This window comes from Anguilla anguilla, chromosome 6, assembly GCF_013347855.1.
Source record: "Anguilla anguilla isolate fAngAng1 chromosome 6, fAngAng1.pri, whole genome shotgun sequence".
Lineage (NCBI taxonomy): Eukaryota > Metazoa > Chordata > Actinopteri > Anguilliformes > Anguillidae > Anguilla > Anguilla anguilla.
The window spans coordinates 43,273,778-43,291,551 of NC_049206.1; the positions used below are offsets into that span (position 1 = coordinate 43,273,778).

At 42.0% G+C, this 17,774-nt stretch overlaps 1 protein-coding gene across 9 annotated transcripts in view; it reads right to left on the bottom strand.

Moving 5' to 3' along the window:
- LOC118229021 (centrosomal protein of 170 kDa protein B-like) overlaps window positions 1-16,857 on the bottom strand; it is a 38,814-nt gene extending 21,957 nt beyond the window's left edge. The window contains exons 1-7 of one of the 9 annotated variants that reach the window (XM_035420648.1): window positions 15,217-15,439; window positions 15,027-15,136; window positions 12,466-12,603; window positions 7,566-7,655; window positions 5,811-5,889; window positions 4,715-4,773; window positions 3,781-3,910 (exon numbers count right to left, since the gene is read on the bottom strand). In XM_035420648.1, the coding sequence (XP_035276539.1) occupies window positions 3,781-3,910; window positions 4,715-4,773; window positions 5,811-5,889; window positions 7,566-7,655; window positions 12,466-12,603; window positions 15,027-15,059 (529 nt within the window). In that variant the 5' untranslated portion in view covers window positions 15,060-15,136; window positions 15,217-15,439. The other 8 variants (XM_035420652.1, XM_035420654.1, XM_035420650.1 and 5 more) reach the window with 8 other exon arrangements.
- Between the last annotated feature and the right edge of the window lie 917 nt (window positions 16,858-17,774).

Below are 17,774 nucleotides of genomic sequence, written 5' to 3' on the forward strand. Positions count from 1 at the left end.
TGGTACAACATCCTGACTGCAGATTTACAGATGGCAGTAGATCCTATGCGGAGGGGGGCACAAGCTGTTCTGGTGTCCCAACATCCTATTAAATTCCTACATATTGGTGTTTGCACTTTTCTGTCCGCTAACTGTATGTACTAAAAAGTTCAACATGACTGATTATGATTGCTCTTTTGTTGTTTATTCTGATCACTCAGATGTTCAGATAGTGACAATACATACACATCGCAATATATTCTAAATTCCTGGACATAATATTATGATATATTTGCAAATAATGGACATTCCTATTATGACACCACTGACGAATGTCAGTTTAAAAAAAAAAAAAATGTTTATGACCGAAACCCAGCTAACTGGCCATCTCTGGGGCAGGATGCTGGTTGGATAGTCATTGCCCCATAAAGGCTCAACAGGAACATCCCAGACCACATAGGGTGAAAGCAAGCAGATCACCATAACCCAGGCTGAAGCCAAGGCAGCTGTTGCCATGGAGACGAAACCTGCAGTAACATCCAAGGACAGAGAGATGGAGGAGAGGCAGATAGAAGAAAAGGCTAGCAGTCCAATAACCTTTTATACAGTGACAAGTGGAAGAGATGATTTCAAAACTAATGACGAGGAGGAAAGTTTAAAAAATAAAAGCACAATGGGACAATAAGACAGTTATGGCCATAAAAAATACAACATCATATAAGAAGGGGAAAAAATAATCATCCTCCATACCAGACAAATGAAACTGCCTCAGTTGTTTGAAGAGAAGCACAAATCTGAACACGGTCAGTCGCCTGTACGCTGCTCTTAAATGTCACTGATGAGGGAATGAATCACTTTTGATGAGACTCAGGGACAAATGAACACTGACCCAATTGAAATGCTTTGTTTAAACTGACAAATCAGTCCAAAAGAGTGTGACTTGGGTAAGCATGCAACTTCATAAAAAATCATACTCTGATTTTTGAGTGACAGACAATAGAATTTGATCTGGAAAACACACTAATAGTTGATTGAGCAGCCTGCTCTGTTTGACCATAGGATTGCCATCTCACTCTCTATCCCTGTTCTCCCCTCCGCAGACATCAAAGAAAACAGCCTTGGGGCAAGTATAAGTCACACTGCAGGTCTTATCTCTACATACAGTCCAAGTGTCTTGGAGTTCTGTCCTTTGAAAGCTTAATATCTTTATAGATAATGGTTGTTGAGGCCTGCCAGTTGGAATTTAAATTCTTAGAAGCACTTCCAGTTTTAAATGGGCACCAAAGTGGGGCAATTTGGTTTTGTTACATTGAAAATATTTTGCCTGAAGGTAGAGATTACTACTGACTGCATTTAACAATTATTTGCCCACAACTATCACCTCTGTTGTTAGAAGCAAAAGTAAAGTTGTTAGAGGCTGAAGTGAAAACCCCCACCCTTCCACACCTCATCCAAATCAGCACATCCATCCTCTCCTGATTATTCATTAAGTATGCATGAATGCATGTACATGTATGCATGCACTTGAAACTACATTAAAATGTGGGTCTCTCTATTTTAGGGTCATCTGTGAGTGGACATTGGGGGTTGACTTCTGCTGTTGGTATCTGGAGAATCTGAATATTGCATCTGGTCCTGGTGTTTCCTGATGTTTGGTGTGCACAGGGTCAGACATTCTTGGTCTTACAGCCCATCTGATATTTTCACATTTTTATCCTGGGCTTTCTGGAACATTCTGCTGTCTTATGGTTTTTGGACTGGGTTTAGTATCCCTAGGACTACTAGGGACAAACAAGCTGTGGTTTGGTATTTTCTTTCATTCATGTCTTTTGTGACTGTAACCATGACCGTAACATTTGTTGTTAATATTCATTTGAACCTTATAACCTTTTATATTATATTCAACATAGAATATTAGTAATTAAATTAATTTATTAATTTTAATGTGCTCCAAGTTTCACATTTTGATAAGGGTTGATCCAACAGAGGTTGCTCTGCCTATCAACCAAATTGGAAATTTAATTCATATTTTCGATAATAATTACCAAATTAGATCAAATAAATATATTTTATATGTTGGACAACTGAGACGCTTTAACTGTTGGTGCTCTGAATACCGAACACAAGTGCATCAAACAATAAATGAGGGTTTTAGCAGTTAAAACTGCGGGATTCAGAACATGAACATAACTCAATCCCCACTTTCCCGACAGTTACCATGACAAGCAGGAGAAACTGCACCTGATATTCACTTGTATAAGATAAGATAATATGTGCACATGCATGCAAATATTTTTTTAATACATGCATATTGTATAGGGCGTAACCTTGGCATGTTAATGCACAGAAGGTAAATCAAAGGGCTAACATTATTCATAATCTGAAGGGTGTTTTGAGGTCATTTGTCTTGTGTGATTTTCAGGGTGGGTTGTGGGGGAGGGAAGGAGGGAGGGGCCAGACAGTGCAACAGCAGGACGAGGCAGATGCTTCATCAGTCCAACTGTGCAGGCAGCCGGGCCCAGCACACTCACTGTATTAACGCATCTCGGTATATTTGCCGACGTGGATGTATGACACAGACAAATCCAGCTACAATATGGAAGAAAGTGTCTCTCAATGCACAAAAAGAAGAGTAGAGATGCAGGTTCTTTGAGGATATGAAGTAGGCCTATAGCATTCATACTCAGGTTCTCATGTGCTTGCTATTTTACATTTCATTATAAGAAACACTAGAATAACTGACAACATCAAAGGTGGATACTGCCCCAAGGGTTGATTTGCACAAACAATGCTTCTGTGAACACTTCTTGTATAAATCTTTTAAAAATAAAAACAGAATTCACAATTGCTTGAGTGGGTAAAACACACCAAAACGTAAAACTGAAAATAGAACACAGCACAAAAGGATGAAATTTTAGTCATTCTTTTAACAAAGCCCTGCTTTCATTCCAAGAGTATGCACAAATTTAAAAGTGCACATGCTGATGTCGCAAAATTAAAGTTCAGAATCTGCTGTTAAATGGATCGTTAAAGTGGAATTTTGGAGTTGTGCCCCATTGTTTTTGAACGTCCCCTGAGATGTACTCCCTTTCTGCACAGGCAGCTAATGGAGCCTGTGCGCAGATTAGACATCGAATCACGGCAACAGAGCAGACGGCTGTGTAAACTGTAAATTAAGACAGCCTCAAGACTGCTCATTTGCACAGCTGGGTACTCTGCAGAAACAATTCGGTTGCAATTACGGTATACAGAATCAACTTATGTAGCCACTGTCAGTCTGTCTATTCTCTTAAATATGGCTTCTTTCGGAACTGGCTTGGGAAAAAAATACAAAACTAGTAAGAAACTAAACACACTCAATGACCCTTGAGTTGCAGTTTATTCCCAGGGTAATCAGTCTGGGCACCTTGCTGTTGTGCAGCAGGTCGCCACAGTACATGCTCAGACAGCAAGCAGAGACGGTGCCATATGATGCCAAACCTGCCAGCGTTCCTCATTGGCAGGAGAGACTGAACCGCTGCCAGCCTAGCACGCAGCACCAGTCATGTGGCACCAGCCTTCCCACAGAACCCAATTCAAGACACAAGAGGACCCCCCAAATAACTCAAAGGTACTTCAAAACTCAGCACAGACAATCTGGACTCCGGTGACCAGTCGGTCTGGGTATATTTCTAGCCAACGTGAAACATTTCGAGTTTAGCTTGACAAGTTTTGTCATGCACCAAGTCCACACCCAAAAACCTGGGTCTGGCATTTAACGTAACGAAGTCGAAGTCGCAAATTGCGGTCGCGGCGGCTTACCGGTCGCAGCCCTGCGGTCAGACTTCTCCTGTCGGGAGCGGGAGGAGTCCGAGGCCCCGTCTGGAGGGTCCGGCCTCTTCCCCTCCGGCGGCTTCAGACCCATGTGCAGGTGGCTGGTGTACTTCTCATGCTGAAACGGATGGAAAGCCGTCAACCAAGGGCGCCGAGCGAGCTCCATCCAAGTTCCCCTTCGGTTCCTGCTAGCCAGACCACCAGGACCCATCATTTACTTCCGCTACTACTTCCAAGAAATGGCAACCCAAATGTACAGCGGTCTGAGCCACTGCAGGTCCCCCCTGAAAGCAGGCATCTGTACTAAGCTTAGCAGTGGTTTCAAAGCCCTGTCTCTCAGCAGTGTCTCTTACTCAGGTTAGGGCACTAAGTGAAACCTGGAATGCCTGAACCCGCTAGGTGTTATTCCCATCCCTGAAAAGCAATCTGCACCTGACAACATGCAAAAATGAAAAAAGGCAAAAATAAAGGTCTATAAGTATAGCACGGTATAAATGCATAAACAGAATGAAAAACAAAGATGTATGTACAGAAAAACAAAACAACAAATCGGAATTATAAATACCACTCTACTGATTTAAAATTTCATTTGAAACAATTACAGATATGGAAAGCCCTGCAGATGCTATAATTTCAGTAGGCTATTGTCAAAATGCCTTGGTCCTGATAATATCAGGTGTAGACCACCACACAGAAGTCTCCAAAAAGCATTTAGGTTTAATTCACCTCAGACAAAAAGTCAAATAAGTAACAGGGTTAACGTAATGGCAGAGAAAACAATTGCTAATTATAACCAAGAGATGAATGATAACCCTGAAAAAAATTAGCATTCTACATTGATAAAAAAAAAAAAAAAATCAGGAAGCAGTAATGAGCATGCTTGCATGCACGCACGCAGACATGCACATACATGCACCCGCACCTTGAGAGCCTCCTCCGGCACGTGATGTTGACTCCTCTCCAACGTGTACACATGGGAATGTGCATGTTCAGTTAAGGCTGAACAGACGATCACAGTCCAATCACAAGCAAACACGTAAGTCGATATTCTCCACTGTTCTGTACTTTCTGTGAAAGGCTGTGCACAAGAGTAATACAGAACCTTCATGCAAACAGCACAACTTCCAGAATGACGTTACCGCTTAAGGAAACCTATGCCAACCAATATTTTCACAGGGTGTGCCATGTCACCATCTCCTGGCATTAATGAGACATTTCATATGTAAACACAATACAGTTTGCATATGTTTATTCAGCGATCACAAAGGCTTGATGAAGCACCCATCCAGGACTCTTCATGGAAAGTGTTAGTTTGCAAGTGTTTAGTCAGTGTAACACAGGTACAGAATTTCTCTTTGACAACCTTGCCTTCAACAAAATCCGCCATCTCTCCGCAAACCTGCATTGTGGGCCAGCGCAACTGTACTGTACATAATTTACTGACCGTGATTAAAACAGGACAGGCTCATTAGCCCACTAACAGTCTCAGGCTGACATTCTCTGGATGCTTCACTTTTCTCCCTTAAGAATCCATATAGCGGAACAAAACCCAATCCTATCCCTCAAACGATCGCCACGTTCCAAGTTAGTGACAGTTCCAACTTCCCCTAAAGCTGATCGAGAGTGTAAAATGTGACTAAGAGGGCTTAAGCCAGTCATTTGTCTACCCGGAACAAACCTAAATTAATTAGGTTGCTCACATAAACACAAGGAAACAAAAGAGACTAAACACTCCCACGCTTTTGAAGAAGTATTTTCGCTGTGGATGATCTTTAGCTGTCAAGAGCACTCAGAGGCAAAACAAGCTCATCACCAGCACCTCATTATGCAGTTGCAATAGGACAAAAGTGGGTAACTGGTTCTCTGGACCAAAAGGACAGGAAAATCCACAAAGATCACACAAATGCTTATTCGCATGCGAGTCTGGATTCCTAACCCCACAGAACATCTGGATTAGGTCCTACACTGAAAGGCATAAAAACTGAACCCATATCCATGCGTGTGAAAGATAAGGATATCGTATCCAAAGCGGATGACGTCCGAGAGCTTGAGGGTGACATAGGTCTGATCCGGGATCCTCAGATCATTCACAAACGTCTGTTGGAACAAAGAAGGAAACAAACAGGTATGTTAAGAAGCCCATTAAAAGGGCCATAAGAGCCACACATTGACAATGCCTAGAATATACGTTTTAATGTTATACTATTTTTTTCCTGAACAACATTTTATCTGAACATGAAAATTGCATTATAATTACTTATAATGAAATGTTGATGTGAACCACGTAACCATACTATGCTATATTGTATCTGAGCCTTTGTATCCCGATATAATGTGCAGCTTATACGTCCGACATCACCATAAGTCTTAAATCGGGGGGAGAAAAAAAAAGAAAAAGAGCTTGTGGAGCACCACAGTGTTTTTACTGTGAATACTTAGTTTACTTTGTCATGGGTTCTACAGAGCTTAAGTGGTTTAAACCATGAAGGGCCACGACAAGGGCAAAGGAAACCGCCACGTGATAACGGAAAGTGTGCCTTCTCTCCCTTTTCAAGGCGCAACAACAACTCACGATAACGAAGCAAGACGAGCTGTATGGAACAGCTTCAGGGTTTTAACCCTTTAGCCTGTGTTCACCTCAGGGATTAATGGAGTAATGGAACACACTTGTACTCCTTTTTATGTTGTATTTATTTTTTTAACATGGCATTTTAGTAAGGTTTTCTTTAGTGCTATATTGTACAGCACTTTGAGCTGATTTTTCATGTATGAAAGGTGTTTCATAAATAAAGTTGATTATATTTTATTATTACATCATTACTGGGTTATTAAATTATGTTACGTGAAAACACAAACTGCATTACAAAACAAGGTCAGCGCAGAGGTTCATGGTAGGGTTTAATGTCTACCAGGTGGGCGGGACTCGCACCCTATAGAAATTAATTAGTCATATTAATTCATTAACTTATTAATCAGGGAAGTGGGGCCAGTGCAGAACAGAGACATGCACCACAGGATCCCCTTCCCCACAGGATCCCCTTCCCCTTGTATTATTTTACTGTGCCTCAATAATAGTCCCTCAGGCTTTGAACACACAGCTCTGCACCCCCAGGTCACTGGGCACCCACCACTTCTGAGCACCCTCAGCTGATGCTGATGCAAAATGACCCACTGCAGGAAAAGCCACTTCCACATAATCAATCTCAGATAGAGCAAGGACTGTGTCAGCACATTGCAAGAGAACATGCTTACACACTCAGCAGCCGCAAGTGTCAGGCTCAACATTTAACAATATAACCTGGGGGGAAAAGCCTGATGAAAAATGTAATCTGGATGAAAAAAAAGCCTTATTAAAAAAAGATACCACAGCACACTTTTTGCTTAGTTTCACAATATTTTTTGAAGTTCTTTTTCATTCTTTAATTAAGCTTAAAGTTAAGTTTAGTTCTAGCAAAATTGGATCAAGTCCAATAAATGTAATGAATTCCTTGCTGGAGTTAATTTAAACAGGACTGCAAAGCTTTCAGGGGGACAGACTGAATAGTACTGAGCCTTGAATACACGTGAGCCAATGTGCGCCAGTCTAATATGCAGGGGTATACAAGGTATTGTAAAAAGCCAGCATCAACATTAAGGTGATAGCGTGGTGGTGATACTGGGGGGCACAATATTTCTCTTTCCAAGCTCTCCGGGTGGAGAAATTCCTGAGTGTGTTGGGATTTGGGGGGGGGGGGGGTGGTCTTTGAGGGTAGGGGGCCAATGTGGTCACTCACCCCGTTCAGGCTGCCCAGGTCCTTGACCAGGTGTTCGTCGGTGGCCGGGTCATAGTTGATGACGGCATGTTGCTTGTCCACACTGCGGGACTGCAAGACAAATGAGAACATTCTTTAGCTTAAATTTTAACACGCCAGCAATGGGCTCTGGTAGCGCTGCATTGGTACAGAACACACCTCTTAATGACTGCGCTAGCTGGTGGGAGCCTCATGCGGCAAATAACATACCACATGACAAGTGAAGCTCCTTCGCAACTGCCTGCCATTGATTTAAATTATATGACAATGTTGAGGAACTGGGTAACTTCCCTCTGTCACGATTTTAAACACGGAAGCCAAACTCAAACAGGAAAAAGCAAACAAAACCAGTGGCGCAAATAAAATTTCAAACAAACTTCGGCTCTTTCCCCTTGATCGTCGTTTGTGCTGTTACGTCCTTGTAGGTCACAGCATATTTGCGCAAGGATTTCGTGTTTCCCATGGCGTTAGGTAAAGAGCTGATTCACTGCCTTCACAAATGAGTCGATACCTCATCTCTGCCGGGTGATGCTTTCATAGGCAGCTTTCAACATTCCAAGAATTCCTTTCCACCCAATTCCTAACCACCTGATCATCCGGTATGCTCAAAAGCAGTCACATGTCCTACTCCCAAGATAAAGTAGCTTTGAAACAACTTATTGCTATAATCATCCTTATTTCTAAGCACATACATGGCCGCCATACCACCCCATAGTATACTGCCTTGGTGGAAGGTACTGTAACATGGTCCTCATTTTTCTATTTCTCCCCTTTCTTTTGTTCCCCAGTTGGAATAGCCAATTGAGTCGCTGCTGTGTCAAGACTACCGCAGCCGGAGAACGCAGAATCATGCAGGCCAGGGAAGTTTTTACACCCTCCAGCCCAAACAAAACTACAGCAGAGAGCTAGCACTGGCTGGAGGAGAGAGATGCATCTTGCTGATGGGAAATTGTAGGCGGTGGGTGCATGGTGCATTGATGGGAGGACCTAATGCAGCTGTAACCTGAGAAGCGCCGTTCAGCCTAAACCAGCCCTAATCCACTACTGGCAGGATGGGGGCAGTTGTGTTATACCACTGCAGACTTCCGGTCATAAGAACCACAGCTTCTGTGAAGCCCCTGGAGATGATGCAATGAAAAGAGCTGCATAAAATCAATCCCTTATCCATTATTATAACGGGACCAAGCTTATCCTCGGAATGGCACCTGGAATAAGCTATTTGGAAGCCTGGCAAGCCACATTTTAATAATGAATACGGAGAGGTACTGAAAATCAGTAAAGAGCCAAGGCATTAAGAAAATTCCATATCCATATCGAAAACCCTTTACATTTGAATGAGTTGAGTCCTGGTCTTCCCCCTTACCTAATGCAATAAAGACAAGTGATTGGACTGCGTCTGCTACAGTGAGATGGGAGGACCCAGTCTGAGAATTTGAATTCCTTTCAAGTGCACAGCGAATTAATTTTGCAGACCAAACGGGCCATCACCACAGGCTGAGCGAGCCCATCTTCCACTTGTGGCCCTCTTCAGTCCACTCTTTAAAGAGAGGAGGCAACAGGCCAAATTACTGATACACATTCATCAAATTACTTATTCATTCATTCATCTGATGCTTTCCCCACAAGGGATTGCTTAAATACAGAATCGGTTACCCTCAGATTTTTAACCTAAAACCTACCCAGCATTCAGACTCTGCCACTCTAACTACCCAGCTAGCACAAAAGAGCATTGCAACTTGTAACAGCGATTAATTTAGTGACACTGTATTTACATCCCTCGAACCACAGCTTCAAAGCTACACTGTAAATAGGTTCAGTCGCATATAAGTTTTATGTTCTGCAGGAAAACACGTTGAGTACATGTTTGTAAATGTTAATCGGCTTCCTGGATGTGTGTCACACTGACCAATTAAAGTCAATTCTCCACGTTAAATGTAATTAGACCAAGACATGTGGGGGGAAAAAATGAAAGAACAGTCCTTCATTTGGATTCAGAATGTCCAGGTCGTAGGATGTGGGAAATACAGGAGAGGTGGCAACTTCTCCAGTTCACTATTAATCCATTGCCATAAAATGTTCTTCCACTTGTGCATTAATTTTGGCTCAGTTCCACTGTTCAAAGTATTAGTAGATGCAGCAATGCTGCACATTGGCACTGCAGGGTCCAGTAAGAGACATTTCTTTCTTTAGAAACCAGTGAGTCTGTCATTGAAACCCCAAAGTCTGTTTCCATATGAATGTCTCATCTTCTTGAACCCAGGGGATGTGTACATGTATTTATTTATGTGTGTGTTGGTTCAACTTCCAGATTCATACAGATAAATGCACCCTCCTTAAACAAGACACATTCCACTTTACAGGGCAGCTAGGCAGCTCAGCAGACAGTAATTTACTGTACACGTATTTAACTTGTGCACTGAATTGCTGCTTGTAATGCATTTGAACCTCACTGGAAAAAGGCAATGAGAATTTGCACAGTTGACCATACCCAGAACAAATCAAGCAAACGGCTGTCTCAAGGCTGTTCCACAAACATCCAGCACATACATGAAAATGCTTTCCATGGGTCTTATAATCTAACAGTAAAACCTTGAAAAGGTTCCTTTCAAACCCCTTTCCCCACCCCTTGAAGAAAACGTGCTTCTGTCGTGTTGCCATTGACAACGGCTTCCCAGGATACCTTGGGCATCAGCAGCTCTGCATCAGGAGAGATTTCTCCTGAGTGTGTGTTTAACTACTGTAACGGACAGGAGCACTGCCAGAAAATTCTCGGGATCCAAACGCTTGCCCGTTTTGGGGGAAAACTTTGCAGCACCAGGAACGCAGCCGACCCAACGCTGCTTGTGAAACCATGTTTTCAAAGCCCCGAACAAACGGTCTGCATCACCTTAAAGACACAAGCTGGACTTCAGTCAAAAAGCAGATTCACAAGGGCATTCAAACTACTCCCACAGACATGGCTTAGGCTGCTTCTCTCGTGTTGCCGAAGCGTTCCTAAATGACAAAGCGCTCCTCCCAAAGCATCCTCGGGCCGTGGCCTACAAGTCAGTCGGTCGAGCGGCGGGACCGATCGCATTGCCACGGCAACTTGTCGGACTTTAAAAAGGCTTTCCTCAGGCATCGCTTCCCATTTCTTCTCCACGCTGACCCAGATCGTCAGGGTTTGCCTTTCTGATTCTTTGACATGAGTTTGTAGCTGCAACACTGATGCATCGTACTGCATAGTCGTGCAATGGCTACCACTCTGAGGCAGTAGGATGCCATCTACCACTCTGCCCACAGATTTATAACAGGTGACAGCTACAGAACCCATCACTGTATCCTGTGTAATAAGTCTGGCTGGTCCTCGCTGTAAAAAAGACATGACCTTCACTGGTATGTTTTTATATGTAAAGCCCTGCTCAGACTTCTACCTTTTTATTTATCCTCATTTCTGGTCTGGGATACCACCACATACATTCCCAGGACTGGCTGGTTCTCAGAGTTCCCACGGTTACCTCTAATCTAGTTCAAACTGCATTCTACTTCAGTGCCCCATACACATGGAACGTCATACAAAATACACTAAAGATGGACTCATTGCGGTCATTAAAATAAAACTTGATTTTACATTTAAATGCATCCGTTTGTACTCGTTTTGTTGTTCTGTTGTGACTCAGCGCCGTTGTAAATGAGGGCCTCATCCCTCAATGCATATCTGAGATTTAAATAAAGGTTGAATCAGTGCTGGGGGGTTTTGTACACTGCGACCTTGTAGCTTAGCAAATACAGAGAGAGTGAGAGAGAAAGAGAGAGACATTTTGGGCTGGATGAACATGGCTCCAGAGGCACAATATAATAACGTCGCTCTCTTTCCCTCTGGTGAAATATCTAAGCACTCCAAGTTCCCAAAGTACTTCCCCCCCCCCCCACCACCCCACCACCCCAACCCCAAACCAGCTCACCACACAACTGCGACAACACGGTCTCGCTCAATTTCGGTAAACGTGTGACTGACAGGCTCCTGCATGTACGCCGTCATGAAGGACTGACCTCGCATTCTGCTCGCTCAGTCAGCCCCCCGCGCACGAGAGGCACAGCGCAATGGCGACCATGTTCAAGTCCCGACACTGATCGTCACAGAGCCTCTGAGACCACAGGCAGAAAACCCTAACCTGTTTTTCACGATCAACAAGCCCAGCTATTTGACTGAAGACAGCCTGAAAGCAGTCATTTCCCATCTTGCCTAACCGCGTCTGGCGAGATGCCTTTGTGCACCTGCCATTCAAGACATTTTATTGTGTCAAACAGACTTGGAATGTCTTTTTTACCCGGAAGCCTGTTGTTTCTTTGGTTGCACCTTTTTTCCACGTGGTGAACAAAGAAATGAGCTCCCACATTCAGTACAGTCAAGGAAAAATGAATTAGCCGCTAATGGGCAAACCTTATTTAACCGCTTAGCGCACATGCCAAAATCTGGCCAATCCTTGCCCATTTAGGGGGTGTTCTATTTAGAGCTTTATAACTCCAGATGTGAGCATCACAAAGACTTGAAAAATGGCTTAAATGAAGCAAGACACTTGTACCATTTACAATATTAACTTAGATTAGTTTATATTAATAATTTAGGAAGAAATAAAGTGCCACAAATGCTAGGCAGAAAAATCTAAAATGAGTTTGCTCTTTTTGTAGTTTGTAATGAAATACTGAGAAGATTGCAAATATACAGCAGGTTAAAGTCACGTGGCTTGTTAGCCCTGCAAAACAATATAATAGTGTGCCTTTGTAAGACTGCCATATAAAGGCAAGTTTTTTTATGCTCTCCCCGGTCCATAGCAAAACTGCCCACAGGTCAGGCCTACCCAGTTTTGGGGGGTCAGTGCAGGGCCAGGGGGTCACTCACCTGCAGCATGAGCTCGCAGTCCTCCCGGCCCACGAAGATCATTTCCCGAGGGAGCCGGTGGCGGGTGGCCGAGCTGCTGACCAGAAACCATGACGTCACGCTCATCTTCAGAGGCCTGCGGAGAAGCCGCTTCGCATCCTGGGAAAATGTGAAACGGGTTCAGGGCAAGAACAAAAAACGGCACACAGATTATGAAATTCTCTCTCAAATACGATGCGCTTAGAACCATTAATGGCTTCCTCGTCGCTTGCTAAACAAAGAAGACGGCGAGTAAAGAAATGTTTTACAATTGTAACAATGACGTCAATGTCCCAACAAACCGTTCCTGCGGTGCATGGCAACCAAAGACACAGGTGCATTAAAATGCGACATATTGCAGTGTGTGAAAATGATTACTGAACTTGCACTTTTAAAATTAAGCCTAATTTTTCTTTTAAGTGAAAAAATAAAACCCACTAGAAATGGTTAATATCTGTATCAGTTGCAGATACATGCAGTAGTCACTTGGAACGAAGGACTCTCGCTCCAAGATACCACAACATTTTCCTCATAAACAGTCTTACTTTGAAAGAAAACTGATGAAACCAACTGAAACATCATATATCAAATGACAATACCGAAAAAAGAATACCATGACTACCCAGAAGAACATGTGGTAAAAGGAGATATAATGCAATTGGCCAAACAGCAGCAGACAAGCCTGGCTGGCAGCAATAGATCATAAACAGAACATAGATCATTGGCAGAAATGCATTAAGCATGTGGTTGTGGGTAATGTAACCACTGAACACGTGAATTTCCGCTATTCTTGTTTCTATTTTAACCACAATCGACTCAGGTTTCCAAATAACATTTGTGATATAGCCTAACACCCAAAAACAGACCTGGGTCTTAGAACCTGTAGTATTTCCTGCTCGGAATCAGTTCCTGTTGTATTTCTAACAATGACCAATCTCCATTTACATGGCACGCAGCTTCTGAAATCCCCTGTAGTCAAACAGACTTGTTTTATCAAAAGAAGTGACCATCTTCATGACCATCCATTGACCATACTCCCAGAATGGTAACTGGAAAGGGCTAAGTTTCAAAATAAATCATGATGTAAGCTACCACTCGCAGTGTGAATAATTTTGCCTACATATTAGCCTACATGCTAATGTCCACAGGCCTATTCACTGCAGGTTAAAATTTACTGGTGGGGTTCTAAAGATTATAAGCAAAAGCAATGTTTTTAACCTGAATTTATTTTGGTAAATATCAGACTGGATAGCCTCTTCTATCTGTAACAGTCTTGTCTGGTTTCTCTTGTAGCCTAAGAAGTCTTGGCCTGCTTTCGATATCACACATCAGGGCTTCCAAAACTCTCAGGGTCCTTATGTATTCTGGAATTTGAATATGAAACGGCTGTGTCCACCATCTAATGAACTGTTACTTGGGCTATAGCAGATATTAGGGCACAATATTATGTTCACCTGATTGACTGACAGATCAATTGATTCAAATCCCCATCCAATCAGCGGCCCCATTTAAGCAATGCATGAAATGGAATGAGCAACAGAGTAAAGGATCTCCTAAGGACATTGTAGGACTGAAATAGGGATAATAAATTAATTTTTGTGTAAAATTTCCTCACAATGTAGCTTGTTGTCATCATATTTTTGGTGGATATGTTACCCACAGGCAGGTCTTAGGTTTCAGTAACTTGGTTTCCACACACTCAGCATTTAAGACATCACAGTTCTTGCAGGTCAATCAATCAATAAACCAATGAATCAGTCAATCAATCAGGTGAAGATAATATTTTCCCCTAATTCATATTAAAGCTCAACTAACTGATCATTAGATGTGGGACAAAGCAATTTCATATTTAAATTCCAGGATGCACAGGGTCCCCTAGAGTTTGGGGAGCCCTGCTGTGTGGTTTCAAAAATAGGTACAGCATAGGCCTAATACTTAAGCTACAAGAGAAACCAGAGGAGGCTGTTACGAAAAGAAGAATAAAGTCCACATATGAGAAGTCATGGGCAAAGCATTCAAAATTAAACTGTCACTTTCCCTTTGTTCCCTTTGCTGTGACATACACAGAAAGTTAAAAGGAAACCACCCAAAACATCATGCTCAGCTCTGCAACTCTTAATTCATTTCTAGATTATGAAATAACTAATATTCTAAATTAATAACACACATTATCTATATGTTATTCAGTACCTTCTGTTGAGAGAAGAATGAAAACATTGGAGCCAAATGCATAAACTGCTCCACTGTGGACACACACACAAGCTACTGCAGGTTTGCTGTTCTCACAAATTTGGAAATTAATATGTTCATCGGTCATCCAAAGGCAGGCTGCAAAGATTCCAAATTTCAAATGAGAAAATCAATATTAGACACCCTTTTTCTGTAAGGAAAACAATTAATGGCTTCTTAAATGTGATTCTCAAAGTTTAAATATATTGCTGATAGATTTAATCTATCCCAGAGTGTCTACGATGTTTCCCCAGTATTTGTCTCTTTATCCAAGACAAATGGCACCCTCTAAACAAGATTCTGAATCACAGTACCTCAGTATTCACGCGTACGCGGGAGCTCCTCATCTTTTCCCAAACCGGGTCCAGAGAAAAAGGAACTATCCTTATTATATTTCCATGAAGGGATACAATCAATTGTTTAACTACAAAAGAATAAAATATCTGTAAATGCCAGACGACTGGGCCAGTCAACAGTGAGCAGCCCAAACCACAATCGTCATACCATACTACCAATCCCCGCTGAACAACAGTCGACGAGTCTTGATTACACTGAATTCAATTGCTCAGTCATTAGATAGCGTTTGCCTTTCATTAAAAAAATGGAATCCCAATGAAGCAGTGACTATGCGCAGCCTAATAAAAGCACAACAGCTTCGAAACCTTTCGCGAACAGAGACTGGCCAGCTCCGGAAGGACACACACAACCTACACGTAAACCCTGACCATATGGGAATCTTACATGCATCCCCACCCAATTAGCGACGGATAGTTCAGTCATTGGATGCACGCGACGCATACTCCAAACATCAGCTATCACTTGCCTCTCGCTATAAAACAGTCAGTATGCAAATGAAAAATTAAAATCGCAGTCAAGCCTCAACGTGTGGGCCGATAAATGTTTGTTTATACCAAATGAAAAAAAACAGCTCATTTAGAAAATGATGTGAAGAATAAGGTACCCAAGGACACAGCTAGTACAGATATTCCCAGATAGTTGCATCATGGCTATCAAAGAAAAAGCACTGGTACAGGCTTCTGGATATACCCAACCCTGCCCGAAAAACCAAACACGAGTCTCGTTTTTACTACACAACACAATAAACCTTGGTATAAGTGTATTGTTTTTGACACTCATTTCAATGAACATTACGTTGTTTAGTCAGCTATGGTTGGGTGAGAACACACTGCATAGTTTCAGTTACATTATTTTATCTTAAGCTATTCAGTCCCAAGCCCCCATTCCGGTGGCTGTAATTCATCACAAATAAGCGGTATGCAGGCAAATATTTCCAGTCATACATCTGGTTTCGACACGGCCACAGCGTAGACTAGGCTGTTTGCTTCATAAGGCCAAACACCGTTCAGGAAATGAGCTTGTATGAATTTTGCTACCCTTTGCAACCAGCGTCTTATTCCCATTCTCGCGACATACCTATAAATTCCAGATCCCGCTTCCCCTGAAAAAGCACCCGTGGATATCACCATTAAAAAGCTGGCAAAGCGCTGCCTTCCGTCCGAGGTGAATGTTAGAAAAAGCAATATAGACCGCTTTTCCAATACACAACACGAATGCCGCCGTTGACAGCTAGTCCAGGTGAAAGGCACAAGCAACACACCCTTCGCTCGGCAACGAGACCATGCATTTTCTGACTGTAAGTGACACCGCGAGCAGCTCAACACCGCCTCCCGGTTAGCAGGTTATTGACGCAACCCCAAACCCAAACGCCCAGGCGTGATGCTTTCGGCACCTGTCAAGAACTTAATCAGGCAAAACAGGTCTGCGAGTTTCACGATTTCGCAATCGCAAGCTGCCCAACATGTTTTCACTTATCTCAGGATATTTTTTCCCCATTATTACAGAACTATAGGCTATTTCACGTGGGTAACTAGAGACATAGTCGTCGTCGGTGACGTCATCTGTCTTTGTTTTCAATAAGAATATCTTACATTGTCTTCGACCATTATGATTGTTTTCGAGAGAGTAATTTCGTTGAACCATTATTCTAACGATGAATTAGGTCTAGATAATACTCACAACCTGGTCCTCTCACTGTGTATTTGCCTAAGCCCACCCATTTAATAGCATTACATTAGCTTATTAACTGTATCACCTGATGTGTGTTTTCATCCCGCCAATGGGGTTTGGGACATATACACTCTGCTTCTGTTTTATAGACTACAACCCATTATTTACTTAATTATTGGCTTGTGTAGTTCACATTGCCAATAGTAATCAAACAGTTGTTAAGTAATTGAGGACAATTACCCGTAATTACGCATTCTAAAGAACAATAATGCGTAGGCAATAGTCAACAATGCTTCCTCCTCTTCTTCTTCGATCATTTTATTTTCATTATTTGACAGACACTGAATTTTATTATTCCACATAGCCCATCACTGTCATTTATATCATGCGCTAGCCTATATTATAGCCTAATCGTTATTTTTATTTTTGATAGGCACTGAATTGTATTTCACACAGCTCATCACTGTCATTTATATCTTTATATAGCTAGCCCATATTAAAGCATTTCATTTGATGATTTTAAGGAGCTATTATTGCTATATAAATAAGTGTTAAAAACACATACTAAAAGGGAGATTCTGATGACACATTTGGCCCTGTCCAGTAGGAATGATTAATTTATTAAACAGGAATAAGTTATAATATGGTCTACACATTGTTTGATTAAAATGATTTCCTTAATTCTCTTTAGATGTGCGAGTTAAACAATGTCATAGTAGCAACATATGGAAAGTGATTATATTAAACCATGGTTTTAGCTTAAAACACTCTCAGAAGAAAGGGTTCCAAAAGGCTACTCTCTATCATGTCAGGCAAAGTGTTTCAATCTGGGAGCTTTCACAATTTTCATACGTACCATAGAGGGTTCCATAAAGAACTGAGAAGGATACCCAATGAAGACAAGCCAAACAACTCTTTAGGAACCCTTTGTGTATGTGTTTCCTCTGAAAATAGCACAAATGTTCAATCATTTTATAGTGTTTATTTTCAAAACTTTATTCTGCCACACTGACATAAGTTTCTCTATAGGGTAT